The sequence below is a fragment of the Danio rerio genome, chromosome 18 (assembly GCF_049306965.1).
Source record: "Danio rerio strain Tuebingen ecotype United States chromosome 18, GRCz12tu, whole genome shotgun sequence".
Classification (NCBI taxonomy): domain Eukaryota; kingdom Metazoa; phylum Chordata; class Actinopteri; order Cypriniformes; family Danionidae; genus Danio; species Danio rerio.
Genome location: NC_133193.1, coordinates 7,223,344 through 7,246,120, shown reverse-complemented (window position 1 = coordinate 7,246,120; position 22,777 = coordinate 7,223,344). Strand labels below are relative to the sequence as shown.

Below are 22,777 nucleotides of genomic sequence, written 5' to 3'. Positions count from 1 at the left end.
AATGGAATTTGGGGTGAAATTAGTTAAAACACACAAGACAGGAAAGTAGTTTCCTAAAGCATTAAACGAAAAACACTTTAAAGCAAAAAGCAAGCACAAAACGCCTGACGCATTACATTTAGCTTTGACACCAACCATGCACGAGCCAGGATCTCCATATCCCATCCTGCTTTTTTCATTTTAAAATCTGCTGCTTGAGAAAGATTCAATCTCTCTGATGCCATAAAAAACACGGTCGGTTTGAGCTTCTATTCACACAGGGCCGTTAATATTAATAATATCATCCTCACTCAGAGGAAACTCATCTGGCTAAATGTCACAAGTTTAATTAATGACTGGTCCGGGCTGACCTCGGCTGAGAAGGGGTGGGAAGGGGGGGTCTTGCGGCCCCTAATGCCATGCAGGCAAACTGGAATAATTTAGCATGTTAAACGCAAAGTTAATTAACCTTCCTCGGCAGCCAATGACGTGCGACCCGGCGTCATTCTATAGAATCGTCGGGAGCGCGCCGCCCTGATGAAGGGATACGCAGATGCATGACTCATTAGTGGGAAATGGTTTCTGTTTTCCGCAAAGCCACGGACTAATTGTACAATAAAAAACAATTAGTGCGTATTGATTCGTTTATGCCGTGATTTACCTCAGCTCAGACAGGATTATGATGCACGGTGTGGGTAAGTGCTATGGCCGTGCAAGTTCTTTGAGTAAGAGGTTTGAAATACCTCTGGAGGAAACTGGTTCCTTTTTATAGCTTTAAATGTACAACAAATCCTAATTAACAAAAGAAGGGTGGACATAATGGTCTAAAATGAACCATTTGAAGCATGCTTTTTCAGATATGCGGCTTATAGTTGTGCCCATCACCCTCCTGTATCTCTTTTAATGAGATGTGCAGAAATCATTCAGGACGTGATGTAATTTAGTCCTCATCTCCCAGCATGACATACAATCACAGAGGCGCTCGGACTCTCCTGACTGCGACTGAATAACGTGATGCGACTATAACTAAGGCCCGGTTATAATCAACGAATCAACATGGGTCCGTGCACTGTGGAATAGTTTGATGGTTGTGACGGGAGCATTGCGGTTTGTTTGTCTTTCAGCCTATGTTAAATTTACTTGCGACAAATTGACTGATATATTTTTCATTAACAGGACATAGGCCTACACACACACACACACACACACACACACACACACACACACACACAAGAATGCTTATGGAAAATGACAGAAGTTGATGAATGATTTTGATTGGCCGATGAGCATTTAAGGTGTGCAGTTATTTTCAGGGAAAGAAGGCTAGCTCTCGACAGATCTTGACTGAATTTCAGACACGACCTATGCGTCTGCTTCTTAATTTCTTAATAAACCAATACAAAATAGCCTAAAGCAATGTTTTTTGTGATTTACATAATTGTTATTTTATTCTGCTCTCGCATCTTGTTTTAAAAAAACCTTTATCTTGCAAGACTGCTGTTTTACTTTATTTCATTTTCGGTTTGATTCTCATTTCTAATTAACATCAAGCAAACATTGTAACGTCAATTCTTGTTCACAGCAATACATAAAACTAAAGAGATTTTATTTTAAAATACAAGATTTAATTTAAAAATGTAACAACCAATAGAGGGTGAAATGTGATAAGAATGTAACTCACCTTAAACAAAACAAGAAGAAAGAGGAGACATGGTGCTATTCGGTTGCGTTTGTCAAACAAGAGTGACCATAAATTAACCCCAATGTACGCATCTGCATAATATTGTGTAGTTCGTGTAGTGTTTTCCTAAAGTGACCAACCACTGCATGGCAGACATGATGAGTTTTCAGTTGTTTTCGCAGGTCTGTGAGAGGGAATTGTTAAAACAACGTCGTCTACGTTGGCCAAGAGATCTTACATGCTGCAATTAAAGTAAACACATGTAATTACAGTAAACGGCAGCAAATTGAAGATAAAATCTTCATCAGTTTGTCAGCACACATGCTGCAAATCCTCACAACGCAAACACATTTAAATAAAAAAAAACACACTGCATTTTCTCACAGCGCAAACAATTTGTGAAACACGCTGCATTTTCTCACAACGCAAACATTTTACGAAAACGCTCAGCATTTTCACACAGCACTTGCAGAAAAAACGGAACACGACTGAAATGTTTCAAGGGGACCCAAAACTGTGACGGACGTCATTGTGCCGTGGCTATTGCTCAGTGAAGTTGTAGGTGATCTTTGAAAGGTGGGTTTTGTTTTAATATTATTTTAATATCCAGATTCCAATGTTTTTAGTATTTATCAGCCTTAATAACCATAACCTGCTGTAAATAGCTGGGTCTATCACATTTTAGGGTCTCCTTGAAACTTTCCATTGTGAGAAAATGCAGCGTGTTTTTCGTAAATTGCTTGGGCTGTGAGAAAATGCAGCACATTTTATTAATTGTTTGTGTTGTATGAATATGCAGCACATTTTATTGCTTGTGTTGTGAGAAAATGCAGCGGGTTTTACTAATTGTTTGTGTTGTATGAAAATGCAGCGCGTTTTATTAATTGTTTGTGTTGTATGAAAATGCAGCGCGCTTTATTAATTGTTTGTGTTGTATGAAAATGCAGTGTGTTTTATTAATTGTTTGTGTTGTGAGAAAATGCAGTGCATTTTATTAAAAATGTGTCTGTGTTGTGAGGATACGCAGCATGTTTGTCGTTAAACTGATGAAGATCTTCTCAATTTTTGTAATTGCATGTTTTCTGAAATTGCAGCACGTTAAGCTCTCTTGGCCACTGTAAGCCTGGCTCTAGACATATCTTGACCGAATAACCATTTCATGTCAGACACAACATATGTGTCTGCTTGAGAGGGGTCTGGCTGCAGACTTGGTGCAGTGCAATCTGAGCTGCATCCAATGCTTTTTAATGTGCTCACCTAACCCTACCCGTCACAGTGACATCACTCACTCCATTGAGTGCATTGTATCTGACAATGCATCGCTGAGTGATGCAATCTCAGCTTGCATCATAAAGGCTGCATCCAGATATTATTGGTCTGCTTCTTAATTGCTTAATAAATCATTACAAAATAGCCTACAGCAAAGTTTGTTTGTATGTTTGTGATTTACTTTTTACATTTTTAGCTTATTCTTTTCTCGAATTGTGGATTTGAAATGATCATTTTCTTCCTAAATGGAATAAGACGGATTTAATTGTGGAAGCAAAATTACTTAAACCGTTTTAAAATAAATTTATCTTACAAGTCTGCTATTTTTAATCCATTTTTCATTTTATTCTTTCTCAATTCCAATTAACATCAAGAAAACAATGTAGCATTACAGCAATAACAAAACTTAATGCATATTGTATATAAAAACGACGATATTTAATAAAAAAATTTAACTACCAATCAGACGGCTAAATGCGCTAAGAATGTAACTCACCATTAAACAAGACAAGAAGAAAGAGGAGACATGGAGCTGCTCAAGTAAGCAAGTTGGGTTTGTCCAACAAGAGTGGCCATAAATTACCTCAACGTGCGCATGCGCATATTTTTTCCCCCCTAAAGTGACCTCCCATAACACTGCATGGCAGATATGACAAGTTTTCAGTGGTTTTTGCAGATCCAAGACAATGTTGTCACCTATTTTGTACCCATTTGTGTACATCATTGTCATGTAAACTTATCCAAGACTGGTTTTACTCACCCATAGACTACTGAACACCTTGATCCTGATTGTTCAGCAAATTGTAAGTCAAACATTTCGGAACAGGACACAGGACAGTTTCTAGTCTCTGTAAGAAAACTAACAGAACAATTTCATTCATACCAATTTTTTTACATTCATTTTATAGAGCAAACATACGGTCACTGAATAGTCCATATAGCCAAATTAGCCTAAGGTTGATAATCCAAGCCCTGTGTTGTCATTTATTATTATAATGACCAGGTTTCTGTTTATGATCACTGAAATATCCCTTAACCAATATGTGAAATATTTCACACACATATAGGCTATTTAATATCAATAGTGAGAATATCATATCCTAAAACTGACAGTAAATAATGCATTACTGACCAAATACCCAGTGCAGTGGAAAAACCCAGTGCATTATATATATATATATATATATATATATATATATATATATATATATATATATATATAGAGGACAAGCCAACAATGATATCAATGCCGACTCTAGCTAATACACATGAACTTGAATCCCAGTTTGAACTTTAGCTGCATTGATTTTGTCTCGTTTAACCTCCATTGATTTCTAGTGCTTTGGCTGATTGCCCGTCTCCTTTACACTGCCTCAGCAGAGTAGGGTGCATACAATCAGATTAAGGACATAGCAGAAACGCACTTGATCAAATCACAGAACTTCGATCACTACAAATTTGGTGTGCATTTTCGGTGAAAATATGTTACTTGCAACCTTCAATCTGTCAGACAAGCGAGTCAAAAAAAAAAAAAAAAAGCATGAAAGACGGGCCGCCTTATTCTGAAGACCACAGAGACATGGCGAGTTATTAAAAGGAAACAGATTTTATTCACTTTGAATGCTTGTATATAAGAGGACAGGAGACATTAGCCCAGTGAGTCACATGAATAAACACAAGTGCATCATGAACATACATTATTTGGCGATCGCTACAGTAATAACATTTCCAGGAACACGCAGAGTAAACAGTCTCTCACAGCAGGTCCAGGCTCGGGAGTGAGAGCATACGTTACAGTCCCCTTTAGAAGCAGAATACAAGAACAAAAAAAAGAAATCAATTGAAATGACAAATGTGATATTTGGAATGCAAACTTTGTATAAATATAACATCATTGGTTTTCAACATTGGTTGGCTAAGAGAAGAACGTGATGTAGTTCATGGAGAGTCACAGTCTTCACAGTCATGTGTGGACAGAACTGCAGTGGAGCGGGGATGGGGTTTGTGGCTACTGACAGTCGTCATTAAAGCTTCAGCAAAAAGCAAAATCAAGCATGCATCTTAGTACAAACCTACATTAGCAGCACACTCTATTTCCTCAACAATTAGACCCAGTACATTTAGTAGAACAAACGAACGAGAAGTAACGAAATCAAGAGATAATAACCAGACGAAAAAAGAAAGAAAGGCCAGACACAGAGAAGCAAACTGTGTGAACTCCGCCTCTATAATACAAACTACAATGGCTGCACGGAAGTGCTGTCCCATTTCCTCAGAGTAAGCTTTTTTTTTGTGTGTGTTTTGTTTTTATTTTTGGTTCTCTGGTTGTTTCATATATGAGGTCACAAATGTTCTAATAAGTTAGCTAAAACAGTATTCTCATAGCTGGCTCCATCATCTAAAAAGATTTCCATTCCATTTAAAAACAGTAATATTTTCTAAAGTATAAAGTTTTTTTTTTCCATCCTTTGTATGCACCAATGGTAAGACTACGTTATCTTTGGATTTTCCATTAAAGCAATACTGTAAGTTATTATTGTTTCATAATATCGTCATTGTTATTGTTAGTCATGGCAAGTGCAGAAACGTTAGGAAACTAAATGCCGCAAAAGTGAAGGAGAAATCAAGAATTGCCTTAAGTATTGAAGGCGCAAAAAAAAAAATAAGTGCACAATCGAAATGTTCTGTTTAAAAGACAACAAAAATAGAAAATATCTCATAGATGTGCATCGATCTAATTCATACACAGATAGGGTCTTTCAACTTGGCTCAGTGCAGGAGAGGAAGTTGGTTGTACAGTGACAATTTTCGACAGCATTCGAAGTTCAATGCTATGTTTTAACATGAGCACGGCTGAACAGCCTCAGGTGTCTTTGACTGGGACAATACAAAAGTTAAATATACAAGTCATTTGTTTTAAACCTACCATACAATTAAAGTCATTTGAATTCAACAATCTACGCAACACCAAAATGTTCATACATGTATCTATCATTAACACAGAATGTTTTTTTGTCGTTTTCCCAAAGAAAGAAGCTAAATAATAGTTTTCCACAATTTACAACGGTCTGCAATACGCTTTGTGTCTGGACAAATACATGTCCACGAATAAAAAAAAAAAAAAAAGGAACATCTACTAGCTTAATTGCAATTTCAACTCAGAATTGGCTTGGTTTTCATTCAGTACACGTTTCTTTTGGGCTTCATATATTTTCTATTGGTATGTCTTGTAACAGAACAAAATTGAGAGCTGTTGACCTGAGAGAAGACAACATCAAAATACATTACATCACTTCATTAAGCCAATAATATAATATCTTAACACTCGACAGGGCAAAAAATAGTGTGGGTGTTTTATGAGTGTCTGTTAAAACGTACACGTTATTAACAGACTTTTGGTTAGTTAGATAATCATGAAACCATCTTAGGTTCTTCACCAGTCTTTAGCTGTGCACCCTTTAGTTTTCAAACAGTTTACATATACTCAAGTTTTAGTTAGAAACCAGCATATTGAAATGGAAAAAAACATTCTACTGACACTTGTTTTTGGTTACAAGCACTGGTAATGCAAGTTAGATCCTACAGGATTCAGTCCTTTTAAAACAGTCTGCCAAACTAGCTCTGGGTCATATCCTTTCCCCAGTGTAATCTACAGTGGAGACGTTTTGTATCGCTTTCCTCCAGTCTTTTATTTCATGGAGTCAATTCTGTGGCTGTTCAATCCATAAAAACAACTCTTACGGAAAGCATTAAACCTCTTGCTCCAATAAATTATGTCGAGTCTTGTCCCTTCTCTGACTCGTTGCCATCACAATGCCCATCCACAGAGTCTATTGGTTTCATATGACAAGTCTTTGCGAGGCTCGTCAGGCTTGAGGTAACATTTGAAGGCGAAACAACATGAGCCGGGGAGCTTTGGGAAGCCTCGGGTAAAGCTGAAGTCAGGGGTGAGCTTTGGAGAAGTCTAACGGTCTGGTCAGAACTGGTCGGGGTAGGGATGGAGGTTTCAGGGGGAGTTGCTAAAGAAGACTGGGCGGTTGAAGAGGATCTCTGTTTACTGGATGGGTTTGGCTGAGAGGTAGATGAGGGACTGATGTGAGGTAATCGAGGAGAAGCATGCTCTTTGGCATTTAGTCTCTCTGCCACTCTTTGTCGATGCTGAGGGAACTCAAGATGTTTGATGAGCTCTGCATTCCCAGTGAGAGACACCTCACAGGCGAGACAGTCATAAAGATGGCCATCCTTGCCTTCTGTTCTACACTCTGTTTTGGAGACAATACAGTGGCTTAGAAGAACGTTATTATCCAAATCCGGCTGCTTGGAGATGACCGAGTTCATGAAGAGGGAATCTGTGCCATTGGATGTACCTTGCTTTTTGTCACGTTTGGATGAAACTGTGTCCTCCGCATGGGGTCGAGCGGAGATTTGGCTAGGTTTTGGTTTCTCTGGTAGCTGCACTATCTGTTTCTGCTGCAGCTGCAGTCTTTGTTGCATCAGTGCACCCTGCAGATTTTGTTGATATTGCTGGAGAATGGTGCTTGGGTTCAGCCCCATAAGAGCCTGTGGCAAGACTGGACCATATGGGAACATGCTATCCATGCCAAACATGGGCTGCAAGAGGCCTCCAGGCATAGGCGTAGGAATATGGGGGGAGAACAGTGGAGGGAAGCCAGGCATCAGACAAGGCAAAAGGGGACTAGTTAGTAAAGAAGCTTGGTCAGTTTTCATTGCTGCATGAAGAGCTTGTAGCTGAGCTGGGTCCATGGCATATTCCCTTCCTGGGTTTGGAGTAGATACTGTTGTCCTGGAAGAGTCTGACTTCTCTTTACTCGAATGGGTAGCATTTCCCAATGGAGTACTATCAGTCTTGTTTGTGGGAATCCTGTTACTCTCTTTGTCATTTTCTTTGGGTAACTGGAGTTCTTGTTCCTTGGTCTTTGGGGTCAAGACAGGGTTGGTTGTGCTCACTACATCTTTGTCATCCAGAGCTGATATGGCAGAAGTGGCGGCTGTGGTTGGCTTGTGGGTTGCTTCTTTTACAGGAGGGTCACTGGCACCTTCTATAATAACAAATAAATATGCATAAATATGTTTTTAAAAAGCATGGATTATAAAAAAATGTGAAGATTAAGTAAACTCATTTAAAAACAAAAAGTAGCCACATACCTGTTTTTATGGAAGAAACCCCCGCAGTCATTGTGCTGCTACCACTTGGTGTGTTTGCAATGCACTGGGCCTGCAGACCTGAATACATTGAAGACTGGCTCAGACAATGAAGGGCAGTTTGGTTAAGGCCCAGTATAGCTTGTGGTTGGACATGTCCCAAAACATCACTTGTCTTTTTCAGTTGCTCCAACTCTTGCTGAGCCATCAGCTGACGCGTAGATACTGAACCCAAATATTCCCTGTCCCTCTCCATCTGGCCACCTAGGGCTTCTTTAACTTTAGCAAGATGTTGCTGGGAGAAGACATGGTCACGAATAGACAAGGAGCTGCTGTATTTAACAGAGCACAGAGTACACTCTGTCTTCGGTCTGTCAATTGAAGTACTTTCTGTACCAAACTGCTTTGCTAGGCTAAGCTTGGCCTTTTTCTCCTTGGCACGAGCATTCTGAAACCACACCTGAACCACCCTTTTGGCAAGTCCGATGTCATTGCCCAAGGCTTCACACTCAAGCATTGTTGGGGTTTTATAGTCACTAAAGCAGGCTTTGAGCACTTTTACCTGCAGATTGCTCATTTGAGTACGGTAGCGTTTTTGGTTATGTCTGTCATAATCAAAGTTCTGACTGTTGGAGCTACCAGGGCATGGTGAAGCTGGATCAGCTAGACTGGAATTCTCACTGTAATCCAAGAATAACTCATTATCAAGATCTTTAGCATTAAAACTCATTGCAGGACTAACCAATCCAGAAGACATCTTTTCATCACTTTCAGAAGAAGCCTCCCTTTCGGTGCTGGGAGACATGTGCTCAATACTGCCATGTTGAGCTTCTAGAGAGTCATTTCCTTCATCGTTTGTATGGTCATGGGTTGTATTTGTGTTAGCCTCATGGCTATTGAGCTTGCTCTGTTCAAAAGTCTGATAAACTGACATGGAAGGCATCTCAAATTCCTCCATACATTCACCCTTGATAGGTTTTGGACTCAAGCGCTGCTGATGTGAAGACAGGTCAATGCTCTTGCATGCTAAAGAATCTGCATCATCAGTAGAGTTCAAATACTGAGAATAAGTGGCAAAGTCAAAGAGATCGGATTTGACTGGAGAACCTTCCTGCTCATGACCCATACTAGACATTGCCATACTGTAGCCTGCATTCCTTGCTTCATGCCAGTGACGTGAGCGTATGTGAGCTGCAAGAGCTGTCTGTGCTTTAAAGAGAGCTCGACAGAATGGGCAGCGACGATGGATTTGAGATGGTCCCAATGCCCGAAACTGTCCTTTCCTCTCACGAGCTCGGGTGTTCTGGAACCAGACTTGAACCACTCTTTTCTTCAGACCAACCTCATTGGAGATGTGGTCAAGCATCTTGCGTGTAGGATTGGAGTCCAAAAGATATTTCTGATATAACACCTCTAACTGCTCTGGTGTTATGGTGGTCCTCATACGTTTGTCGCGGTGGGGTTCGTCCCCATTATTTTCCCAATCATTTTCCACTGAACTAGATCCTGCTTTCTCTTCAAGCTTCCTCTTCAGTGAGTTTATGGTTGAATCAGTAATAGAAGTTACTGCAGGGGGATTGGCTACCATCTGGGAAAGTGTTCCTGAAAGTAGATGCCTTGCAAGTAGGGGGTTAGCTGGATCAAACAGCATAAGAGGCATGTCTACAGAACGATCTAGGAATGGTGGGGTGGGAAAGTAACTTTGGGTAAGGAAGTGCATTTGCTGGTGCTCCTGCCAGTGTTCAAAAGAGGGAAAGCTCAGTTTACACTGAATGCAGTTGTAAGGGCTCATATCCTGGGATAGTTTCTGTTGTTGTTGTTGCTCAGATACAGGAGTCTCTAAAGGGCTAAAAATCTTTTGTGAGCTCTGTGATGGAGCTGGGTTTGTTTCAGATGCTGTGCAGGAAATCTTTTGTTGTTTAGGAGATGAGTGAGATTGAATCTCTGTGCTTATGCTTTGGTTCTCCTCACAGAGAGGCTTTGGCTGCTGCATTCGGTTTTCTGTGTCCTTAAACTCACAATTGATACTAACAGCCTGTTTAGGTTCAGAAGATGTTTCATTTGTTTGTTTAAGCTCTCCGTAGACACTTGTTGTGTTCTTATGCTCAGAATCAGTGGCCTTCACATTAGTACTAGACACAGATGAGCTGGAGGGGCTTGAGCAAGAAGTTGCTTGTGTTAAACAAGAGGGTCCAGATATTGGACTAAGAGACTCCTGATATTCCCCTGCAGTTTCATTCAGACTATTTTGCAACTCCTCATCATCATCTTTGTAACACTGCTTTTTCTGGTGATTTATGAGATCAAAAATGCGTTGAAAGACAATGTTGCATTTCTTACACTGGAAATTGTTGTTGGAAGTACGAAAGTAGCGGTCATTGGAAAGGTCTCTGCGTTCACTTTCCTTCCCTCCCTCTCCTTGGTTTTCATAGTTTTTTCGAGCTTTTTGCCGGGCATTTTGAAACCATACCACAATCACACGAGTAGAAAGATTAAGAAGGTTGGACAGTTGCTCAAACTCATCATCTTTGGGGTATGCATTGGCATCAAAAAAATCCTGCAGCACTCTTAACTGGTAGTCATTAAACCTGGTTCTTGAGGACCTTTTACCCCCATAAAACTCTTGTCTTGGTAGTTCAGGAGAAGGTGGTCTAGAATCCACCTTTACATCATCCAATGTTGTGATAGGAGGATTACTAAAGTTATACGGAGAATCCTTGTTGCGCTGGCGTTCTTTGAATAGAGTGTTCCGAAACCAGTGCTTAATGACCTTATGTGGCAAACCAGATTTGTTGGCCATCTCATGAATTTGGTCCTCATTTGGAGAATTGTTGATATCAAAATATTGACGGAGGACTCTCAGTTGGTCATCTGTGATTCTGGTTCGAGGTCTCTTACTTTGTTGCTGTAACATGGCTGGAGTTAACTGTTGTTGATAAAGCTGTGTCAAATCAGGAGTTAATCCAGCATCCACTGGGGGCAAATGCACAGGTACCGGAGGAGTTAAAGCTTGCAAAGGTATGGGAGGCATTAGCAGTGGGGGGAAAAGGGGCAGTTCCATGGGTATGGAAATTTGAGCTAATGGTGTTTTAACTTGAGGAATGGAGACAGTAGTTGGAGTAGCACTGAGTGTAGAGGGAGCAATAATTGGTTGCACTGGTTGCTGTGGCTGCTGTACTGAAGGGTTAGGAATCACAGGAGGGGAAGGGGAAGGAGACGTGACAGGAGAATCCTCTGGAGTTGTAGGTCTCAGTGGAAAGAGTTTGTCATATTGCTCCCTGTAGTCTTTGGCAAATTTCTCCAATGACTTAATAGGGAATATGGAATGATGGATCTGCTCTTTATGACTCTTCAATATCAGTGCATTTGAGAAAAGCTTCCTGCAAGATTTACACTCTAGCTTCTCCACGTCTTCTGAATGATCCACTTCTTTGGTGTCGGGCACATCCCCAACATTTGGTATTGGCTCAGTAAGATTCTTCTGATATCGCTGCCTATTTTCATTGAACTGCATGACTATTTCAAAACCAAAATTTTCAAGCAAAGCCTTTGAAGCATTGCCAGGTGCATCGTGAGAGATTCTGGGTGGAAGAAACTCATCAGAACTGGTTGACTTGTTTTTATTTAGGTCTTCATTTTCATTCGTTTTGGGAGGGGGCTTTTCATTTGCGCCCACATTGTCAATTTCTGTTGATCGTTCGTTACTTTTTTGTCCATCTTTGTCATTTTCACACTGGGAATCACTTCTCAGTTTCTGTTCAGTAATTTCAGGATGAATAGCAAGATCTTCGTTTTGTTTCTGTTTAGAAGTATATTTTGCGCCATCGTTTTTGGAAGCCTCAGTAATATCCTGATTAACAGTAGGCATTATTGTGCTTAAGTTTAGCCCAGAGCCTTTAAGGCTTACCTCTGGATTCATGCGGAACTCTCCTCCTGGAATAAGAAAAGGAAGAAGCAATTGTTGCTGCTGTTGGACTGGAAGAAGAGCCTCTGTTGCCATAGGAAAAGGGTGTAGGAGTGCGGGATTGAATAAATGAGACTGAAGAAGAGCAGCCTTCTTTTGGAGCTCTTGCTGGAGATGGGCTTGAGCCTGGGCTAACTGCTGCTGTTGCTGTTGTAATGATTGTTGTTGTTGTTGTTGTAATGACACCTGTTGCTGCTTGCTAGCTGAATCAATCATGGTTACCAACTTCTTTCTCACATCAGATGTCGAAGGATGGCTTGTGTCTGGGTTTGCAGGTGTGCCATTGAGATCCGTGTTTTGTTGGTGGCTTAGTCCACCATTGTTCATGGGAGTAGCAGACTTCATGGACACAGGGGTGCTGGACAATGCTTTGCCTGGGGGAGGGCCAACAGATTCAGAGCTAGTGGATGAATCGACCTTGGATGCCCGGGCTTTTGTCTGGTGCAAGACAGAGCGCATGTGAATCTCTAAGGTTGAACTTTGACTATATGCTACATTGCAAATGCTACATTTAAACGGTTTGTTATCTGTATTGGTTACAGGCTCCTGCAAGCCAGTTGGAGTGTCCTGCAGAGACCGTTTAAGTTTGTGCAAGTGTGATACTGAGTTGTAGTGAACCAAGAGAATGTTCTTCTGTGTGAAAGATTCCTTGCAAACGGTGCATTTGAAAGGCCTGGATGGGTCCAGAAATTTCTCCATGGTTATATTTGGGCCCTTTCGAAGTGGCAAAACGGGCTGTTTGGAGTCACATTCAACGTTATCTTTAACCACAATTGAATCATTGTCTGTAGGACTTAGTTTTTCCTCTAAATCACATTCTTCCTCATCTTTCAACCCGCCTTCTTCTGAAGATCCCTCCTCTTCACCAAAAGTTTGATCTCCAGAGATGAGGCTCTCACCATTCATCATTAAACCACCATACAGCTGTTGTATCTGGGCTTCGCTTAGCTCCAGGTGGCTTGTTTCCAGGTGTTTTCGAAGGGCCTGCATTGTCCGAAAACTGCGTTGACAGAGGCAGCACATGGTCGCCGCTCTTATAGCGTGGTACTGAGAATGGAGCTGTAACTTCTCGGGGGTTTTGAACGCCAGACTGCACTGATTGCAGCGGTACTTGTAAATGTGGCGATCAGATATTGCGGTTTGAGATTTCTGGCTGTGGATCTGGTTGAAGTGTGTCTGGAGTGCACTTGAGGATGTAAAGACTTTGTTACAGCCTTTATGCCAACATGGAAAAGCCGCGTTGTTCTCTTTTGTGGATTCTGCATCTTCTGATGGTTGCTTATAAATTTTCGATGCCTCCAAGTGAGGTGTAGTTCCTCTTTCAGGTTCAGCATCAGCTGTAATTTCTAAAGAATCGACAGAAAAAAAACATTGTTTAATTACTTTATTATGGACACACACAAACAATAAAAAGACAAAACAAAATGAATAATTCCACATATTTACATGAAGACTAAAGCCTGGTTTATACTTCTGCGTCAAGTGACCGGCGTGACCCACGGCGCATGCAACGCGCTAAGCTGTGCATTTATACTTCTGTGCGCTGTCTCTGTTGGTCTGCATTAACACTTCCGAAACGCTAGTTGGCAGTGAGGTGTTAATGTTCCTCTGTGTCCAGTTTCTTCTCTGCTGTTTTGCTTTACCTGAACACTTCCTGGATGTACAAGTGGCTCAAACTCGCTCATTTTGAGGCAGGAACCGGCGGACGTGCAACAACTTTAAATATGAGATAAACACAAAACAAAAATTTCCATCCGGAGCTCCTTCACGGGACTCCACACTTGTAAACAATCGCTACGTCGGGCTCACGCCATTCGCGCGGCTCTCGGTCCTCCCCAGACTCGTCAGCGATACCAAGCCGACCAATCACAGAGCTTGCGCTAGACGTTGTTGCGACGTGTAGTTACAATTTTTGAGAGGTGCACGTCAGTGACGCCGATGGCCACGGCGAAGTTTGACGCAGAAGTATAAATCAGCCTTAAGACACCAGTGGTTCCACACTGTTGTTGTGCATGTATAATGAAGCCATTAATTAAATAATTAATTTGGTAATTAAACCAAGCACAAATATTCATAAATCACCTTCAGACTAATTGAGTCAGATGTTTCCTTATTTAAAACTATGACAATTACTCGACTTAGGCTAAAAATAAACAAATAAAAGAGTGATATTTATACTAACCATCATCCAGTCTTTTTGCTTCATTAGCATTTATTGGCTGGGTATCCGAGTTATGCACTGGCAGAAACATCTTCTCCGGCAGCACGTCTGAAGCAATCACCTGATCACAAGGGAGAAAAGAAATCATAATAGGTTTGATAAATCCATTTTGTGGATTAATTAATCCACCAAATCTCATTATTAAGTCATTTGATTGTTATCTCTGAAAATGATTGGTCATTATGCTGTGCTCCTGCTACATGCATGCATTAACGACGCATTGTGCGAGAGAATAGACCCTTAACTTCAGATGGCAAAATGGAATCGCAGTCATGAGCCAACACTTAAAGCAGTTCAAAGGTTAAGTTTGAATGGAAGCCCTCTTTGGTCCATGACAACACAATTAGCCAACTTTGGATGTAAAAAAAAGCCACTTTATTTATCTTCTCTCCTTCTGTACCCACTCAAGTTTAAAATGTGTAAATCAATGCAACTTTAAAGGGGGGAGAGGGAGGGAGAGCAACCAAACAAAATGGCTGCTATTTCCATCACAAAGAACATCATTTCAGGAAAGTGCTGTATTAAAGGGACACGAGGCAGGCACACAAGTCCTCTTCAAGGTCACATTTAATTTAGAACATAATTACCAGGCACGGTTCATAACGAAAATCACCTAGCACTGGCTCAGAACTAATGAAGCACAATTATTTTCATTACTGTATTTCAGTTCGGCTGGGGGGGGGAAAGGGAGGAGACGAGCAACGCAAAGTGCCGAGGAGAGAAATCAAGAGAGATGAGAGAACAGAGGGCAAGGAAGACCGAGAAAGATAGCAGAGGAGAGAACACATGAATGGAAAGAAAAGGCTTTTACGCAAGAAAAAGCACTAGCTGACTGAATTGGCAAAAAATGTCCAACCTTTCAGAAACACTGAGGCATGTCTGCTTGGGGTTCAGACAAGCTCTGGGTGCATTAGTATCAATTTATATTCTGCAGATAAAAAAGCTCATTTTAATATTCATTGGATCTGAGGCAGCTACCTCTCCCCTCCCCCCACTCAATGTCGTTACTTGTCTCCGCTCGCTCGCGCTGGAGTCACCGAGGGTCTAAACACCCCTCCACACACGCACATTGCATGAATACAATTTTACACCACATATATATAGCGGCGGATTGCTCTTTTTTAATTATATCTAGAATAAGAGCAGGACTGACAGTTAAAATGGCAAAAGTAATTGCTGAAATTAAGATGTCGCTACACAAAATGGCAGAATTTAAATGAGCACTGTGCAATATTTACTAGCACAAATATTTTATTCGTAATTATAAAAATCCTTAAAACAACATACATTTACAAACTATTTTGTATGATTGTTTTGTACTTATAAGTAGGCTCACACAGAATCTGCGTGTGCGATTTTAGCCCATCATTGATACAGTTTATTTACTGGTGTAAATGTGTGTAAATTTATATTTATTCAGTTTTTAAATTGATTTCAGTAATATTATTGACTAATATGGAAATATGCATATGATTTATTTACAATACAGTTTGTAAAGTAATCTTTTCTGTCTTTTAGTTAATATATTATATGAGAGACTTGCTTTGTTTACCGAATAAATTGGATCTAATTCGATTTGCATTGTAAACATTAAATAAATGGAAAAAAGGTGCTACTTTTTATTTCATATATTAAGGATTTAGTTATGATACTCCCACAAATCATTCCACATAAATCTGCAGATTTTTTATAAAATTCTGTGCAAAAATAGCAAAAAATGTCCGCAGATTCCGTCTGGCCCTACTCATTATTTAAGGGACAATACGGTTTCGTTTTTAAAGGAATAGTTTACCCAAAAATTTCCCAAGTGGTTACAAATATTTATGAGTTTCTTTCGCCTGTCGAGCACTAAAAAATATCTTGAATAAAGCTGAAAACCTGTTACCGTTGAATTCCATAGTAGACAAAAAAATACTTTGCCACATAGTTTTAAGTGATCCCAGTAAAGTTGTAGTAGTCTAATAGTGCAGAATATTTCTTTGAAGACCCGGAATTCACCAAAATTTCCTCTATATTGGAGAGCTCTAGGGATAGTTGGCCTCTCTTTTCATGGCTAGTTATCAAATGGCGAATTTGCAGATATTTAAATGAAGATATTTTTAAAGAAAACATGGCAACCTGTAATCATTGGCTAAGAGATTTGGAATATAATTTTGATGAGGATCAATAGGAGACTATATGCCAGAATACTCTCATTCTCCTTTCCAATAACAAAATAGTTTAACAAAATTATAAACGTATGCATAGGATTGTATGTGACCCCACTTCATTTAAGCAAAATCATCCAGGTGTCACAGATGTAAAACCTATTCATGATCAATCAGGCAGATTTTTTGGCAATGCAAAAAGCTAAAATTTTTCTGGAAAGCAACACAGGACTTCACAGCCAAAGCTTTGCAAACTCCATTGGACAGCACACCAACACTATACCTCTTTGGTACAGTACTGAACAAGACACTTCATCCTATTTCTACAAAGAGACTTGGCATCATTTCCTATCTAGCAAAAATGTATTTGCTTAACTGGAACCAACCTTCAACATTTAAAATGTTCATACAATTCTTGAATGAAACAATGCTCTTGTAACAATATACAAACTACTTAAGAAACAAAGGGGATGTCTTTCCAAAAATATGGATGCCTTTAATAAACCTCTGACTCTCTGACCACGACAGATGTATTTTCATAATAAGTGTGACTTTACTCAATCACGGCAGAACTTTATTTCATTATTTTGATTTTTGTATCTTGTTTGTATTTTATTTATTAATTAATTCATTAATTATTTTTAAATGACTTTACTGATTTTTAATGACTATATATATATATATATATATATATATATATATGTATATATATATATATATACATACATTGTATTTTATTTATTAATTAATTCATTAATTATTTTAATGACTTTTACTGATTTTTAATTACTATATATATATATATATATATATATATATATATATATATATATATATATATATATATATATATATATATATTGTATTTTATTTATTAATTAATTCATTAATTTTTTAATGACTTTACTGATTTTTAATTACTATATATATATATATATATATATATATATATATATATATATATATATATATATATATATATATATACATACATTGTGTTTTATTTATTAATTAATTTATTGATTATTTTAATGACTTTACTGATTTTTAATCACTATATATATATATTGACCTTAAAATGGTTTAAAAAAATTAAAAACTGCTTTTATTCTAGCCAAAATAAAACAATTAAGACTTTCTCCAGAAGAAAAAATATTATCAGACATACTGTGAACATTTCCTTGTTCTGTTAAACATCATTTGGGAAATAATTTAAAAAGAAAAAATTGACTTCAACTGTATGTTATTATTTAAAAGTACTAAACTACATCAACACAAACACTAAATCTGCACCATACACACGTCCTCTGTCTTTTGTCTGCTCACCGTGTTGATGAGCTTCTGAGTGCAGTCTGCTGTGACACTGTGCAGGTGTGTGAGGTGGGTACGCAAGAGGGCAATACTGTGCAGTGTGTCCTGGCACAGTGGGCAGCGCAGAGAAGGCTGAACAGCATGCTGGTTCATCACATGACTCCTTAGACGCTCAATATCATTATGACGGAACCTACAGAACGGGCACTGCCGCATCTGAATGAGAAGAAACAGACAGAAATACAGTGCTCAGCATAAATGAGGACACCCGCTTTTAAAAATGAATATTTGTATTCATTTCTCAGTGAATATAGACAATATAGTAAGTCAAGTGCTATTTTGAGGTTTCCGCCTGGATTTTACCCAAATTAAAAAGCTTCCCAAATCCACATGCAGAGGTGTAAATACAAACGTTTGTTATCATTTTAAAGAAAACCCTTTGAAGTTTCATAAAGCACTGTTAAAAGTGATTAAAATAATTGCATATGTGGTCTGTGTTATAATAAACACCCAAAAAAAAGGCACTTTTTCTTTTGTAAACTCAAAAGTGGTCTAGGTTGCTGTAATTAATTTTGGTGGTTCCTGCACATGTCAGTAATTATAGGAAAAAGGAAAAGTGTCTCTATCATAATCTTTGCAAAAGTTATTCTATTCCAACTAATGAGAGAACCTTTAAAATTTAAAGAAGGTCACAGAGTTTAGGAGGTTAAACAAAACAGTTATATCAATTAAAATAAGAGTGACATGTCAGGAAATCGATAAGATTTATTCATTCATTTTCTTGTCAGCTTTTTATTAATCCGAGGCCGCCACAGCAGAATGAACCACCAACTTGTCCAGCAAGTTTTGACGCAGCGGATGCCCTTCCAGCCGCAACCCATCTCCGGGAAACATCCACACACTCATTCACACACACTCATACACTACGGACAATTCAGCCTACCCTATTCATCTGCACCGCATGTCTTTGGACTGTGGGGGAAACCGGAGTACCCGGAGGAAACCCACGCGAACGCAGGGAGAACATGCAAACTCCACACAGAAACGCCAACTAAGCCGAGGTTCAAACCAGCGACCTTCTTGCTGTGAGGCGACAGCACTATCTACTGCATCACTGCTTCGCCCGAAATCGATAAATAAAGTTTTTTTAATAAATTACAAAATACAAAATTGCAACTTAATTTGATATTTTTATAGTTTCTCTTGATTTTTTTCTGTTTATTAAACTTATTATCATTTAATATCTTTCACCAACATATTAATTTGGGTGTTAAGTTTTTTGTTAGATTAGTTCCAGTTTTGGCTTTGGTACTGACTAATCTAATGTATATGCACATATATATTATTGAAAAGTGTCCTATAGGGGTGAATACTGTATATAGGTACAGTAGTTATGCTTTTTCAGGCTTTGTTTGGATTCTTATTGTAAAAGTGGTATGATGATGATATCAGATATGCAGTGGTATTAAATCATTTTTAAGTGGGTACCGATCCAGCCTCCCAGCAAGAAGGTCGCTTGGTTCAAGCATCAGCTGGGTCAGTTGGCATTTCTGTGTGGAGTTTGCATGTTCTCTCCGTGTTTGCGTGGGTTTCCTCAAGGTGCTCCGGTTTCCCCCACAAGACCAAAGACATGCGCTATAGGCGAATTGGGTAAGCTAAATTGTCTTTAGTGTATTTGTGTGAATGGAAGTGTATGGATGTTTCCCAGTTATGGGTTGCAGCTGGATGGGCATCCGCTGCGTAAAAAATAAGCAGGAAAAGTTAGTGATTCATTCTGCTGTGGCGACCCCAAATTATAAAGGGACTAAGCCAAAAAGAAAATAAATAAATGAATGTATTGGTATAGCTGTTTCCACGAAGAAACTTTAACACCCACAGCACAGACAGGTTCTCTACAGTGAAAAAAGCTTCCAAAAGAGGCTTTCATGCCATTTAAGAAGCATTTTGGGATCCTCAAAGACAATCTAATGATTTAGTGAAAAGCTCTAAGAGAACCTTTTTTTTTTTTTTTAATATGAACATTTGTAAAGATCTAAAGAAACCTTTTCACTGTAGAGATCCTGTCTGTGCAGTGGGTGTTGAAGTTTCTTCATGCAACCATCAATACCAATAATGAACCTTTATTTTTAAGAGTGCATGAATGGTATGAATTTAATACTAATGCATATCTGATATCATCATCATACCACTTTCACATTTTTTAAAGAATGTATGAACAATCCATTTTATTTTTTTCTGCCGGATGTACATGAGTTTTTATACAGGACAATGTTGTTTATCTCATGTACATATTATTATTGCACACCTTTGCTATTGCCATGTTTATTTTAAGAGTTAGTCCAAACATTGCACTGTTTGTGTGTATGTGTGTGTGTGCAAAATATATCGCAACAGACCTCTTCTTGCATTCGTGGCTGTTTGCAGGGAGAAGCTTCATCTGACTCCTCGGATCCAGATGAGGGACGTTTAGGACTTGAAGATGATTCGTTTTGCTCCGCCTCCGTTTCAATAATTCCTTCTACAAGCAAAATATGAAAAGGAAAGATTATTTTTTTAAGTGAGGAAAACTTTGAAAACAGTGGTTCTAGGGCTGAACGATATTGGTAAAATCTGATATTGTGATAATTTATTTTTCTGCGATAAATAGAGATTGATAAATAGAGATATTAACTGAATAATCACAAGGCAAACAATGCTTTTTTTACTTTTTTTTTAGTTCAAATATCTAAAAAAAATTCTCAGACCGAGTACAAATATTGTTTAATTTTCACCATCAGAAGAAATGAGTGAAAATTAAGAGTTTTTCTGCTTGTTTTAAGGAAATTATCTGCCCTTGGAAATTATGCATTGTGTTATGTATAGTTATTTTTAAGCCAAAAGAAATGGTCCATATAAATGGTTGGTCTCTAGCAAGTGTTTTTGTTCAGCACAGTTTTTTAGGGAATTAAATGGATACGTATTTATTGTAATCAACCAAGGAAGCTGTTGGTTATCTGTTTCAGTAATTTTAACCCTTTAACTGCCTGCTCAACTAAACGGTTGACCATATGTTGACTGTTTTAAACAATGACTGTTAAATTAATTTAAAGAATGACTGTCTTAAATAATGGCTTGCACACACAGCATTTTTGGTTTACATAAAATAAATAAATAAAAAAAAACATCATGTTGCACCACTACACTTGATTTTGGTTTTATTGTAAAAAAAAAAAAAAAAAAAACGAACAAGAAAACTTGTTAAATGAAAATCTGAAATATTTTATAGGACACTTCAAAAATCAAGATGATTTAGTATTCAAAATGTTTTATTTTCATTATGTTTTTAAATAAATTGGTCTTGCACTTCATATTTTCAGATTATTTTTATAGTATATGTATTATTACCAGAACTTTTACCTTTTAAACCGACATATAAACCATTTGGTTGAGGTTGATATTTTAGAAACAATGGGATGTGTTGAAAAAAATGCATTGAGTGTGTTAACTAGTGACATCAGGAATAAAGAAATGCAATCCAACATTTTTTTCAAGAATGTAAACAAAATAAAGCAAAAATTGATTAAAAAGAATGCCAAATTGAACAATTTTAGTGATGTTTACATACAATATTCAAAATGATCAAAGAAAAAAAATCAATGCGTTGCATGCTCGAATTTTGACAATGGCAAATGATTTACTTTATGCAAATGTTAATGTTAATCCAATTAATAAAAACTCTTAGTGGGACAGCTAAAATGTTAATTTTATTTATAAAAATAAATGTAAAATAGATTTAATACAAGACCTGATTTTTCCCCATTAATTCTCCATGGTTGTTTCCATCTTCTTGGTTAACTAAAACCTCAGTGGGAGGGTCCAGTGTATGATTTACTTTATGCAAATATTAATGCATTGTTTAAACATACTACTAGCTGTTTTCAATTATACATTTTTTTTGGAGCAAAATAAAGCTAAAATTCATTTTAACATATGTTAAATTTAACTATTTTAGACACGTTTACATGCAATATTCCTAATTATCAAAGAAAAAAAATCATAATGCATTGCATGCTCAAATTTTGGCCATGCCAAATGATTTATTTTATGCAAATGGTAATGTTTATCCAACTGGTGGTGCAGTTAAAAGGTTCATTTTTGTAATAAAACAGTTTTTGTAAAATGGATTTAATACAAGACCTGATTTTTATCCCCATAAATTCTCCATATTTGTTTCCATCTTCTTGGTTAGCTGAAACCTCAGTGGGAGAGTCCAGTTTATGATTTACTTTATGCAAATATTAATGCTGTGTAAGCATACTACTAACTGTTTTCAATTATACATTTTTTTCAAAGCAAAATAAAGCTGAAATTGATTAAAAATATGTTAAATTTAACAATTTTACACGTTTACATACAATAATTCTAATTATCAAAGAAAAAAATCATAATGCGATGCATGTTAAAAAGTGACAATGGCAAATGATGTTTTCATGCAAATGTTAACGTTAATCAAAAAATATATATAAATTTTGGTAGTGCAGTTAAAGGGTTAATTTAGCAATAAAACTAAATGTAAAACAGATTTAATACAAGACCTGATTTTTTCCCCATTAATTCTCCATGTTTGTTTCCATCTTCTTGGTTAGCCGAAACCTCAGTGGGAGAGTCCATCCCATTCATATCTCCTTGAAGAGAAAAAAAACAACAACAATTTCTCAGTTTTCATGTATGCCACTGAATCTTATTTGTTTCCTAAACATATTGATATTTCAATCAGCACTCCAGTTATTTGACTGCAGAATAAATGTACCTTAGCAAAACAATCCTGAAGGCAGGATCACATTCAAACCTATAGGGGTCAGTCTACACTAGCTCCTACACTACACCTATCTAACCTGCTCAAACGCTAAACACAAAGACAAACCCACACAAAACAGTAGCTAGTAATGTACACATTCACGCAGAAGTGAAATATATATATCGATCCTCTATAGTTTAACATACACAGAGAGATATGAGGGAAGAAAATCAGCAAGCGGCGTCAGCAGAGCTTCATTTGACCT

At 37.9% G+C, this 22,777-nt stretch overlaps 1 protein-coding gene across 1 annotated transcript in view; it reads right to left on the bottom strand.

The window, feature by feature from the left end:
* Nucleotides 1-4,515: 4,515 nt before the first annotated feature.
* Nucleotides 4,516-22,777, bottom strand: part of zfhx3a (zinc finger homeobox 3a) — a 42,609-nt gene continuing 24,347 nt past the window's right edge. Inside the window, exons 4-9 of the mRNA XM_687130.8 lie at nt 22,310-22,399; nt 20,132-20,253; nt 17,751-17,951; nt 14,239-14,338; nt 8,096-13,402; nt 4,516-7,989 (exon numbers count right to left, since the gene is read on the bottom strand). Of these exons, the coding sequence (XP_692222.4) occupies nt 6,701-7,989; nt 8,096-13,402; nt 14,239-14,338; nt 17,751-17,951; nt 20,132-20,253; nt 22,310-22,399 (7,109 nt within the window). The 3' untranslated portion in view covers nt 4,516-6,700. The remainder of the gene's footprint in view (nt 7,990-8,095; nt 13,403-14,238; nt 14,339-17,750; nt 17,952-20,131; nt 20,254-22,309; nt 22,400-22,777) is intronic.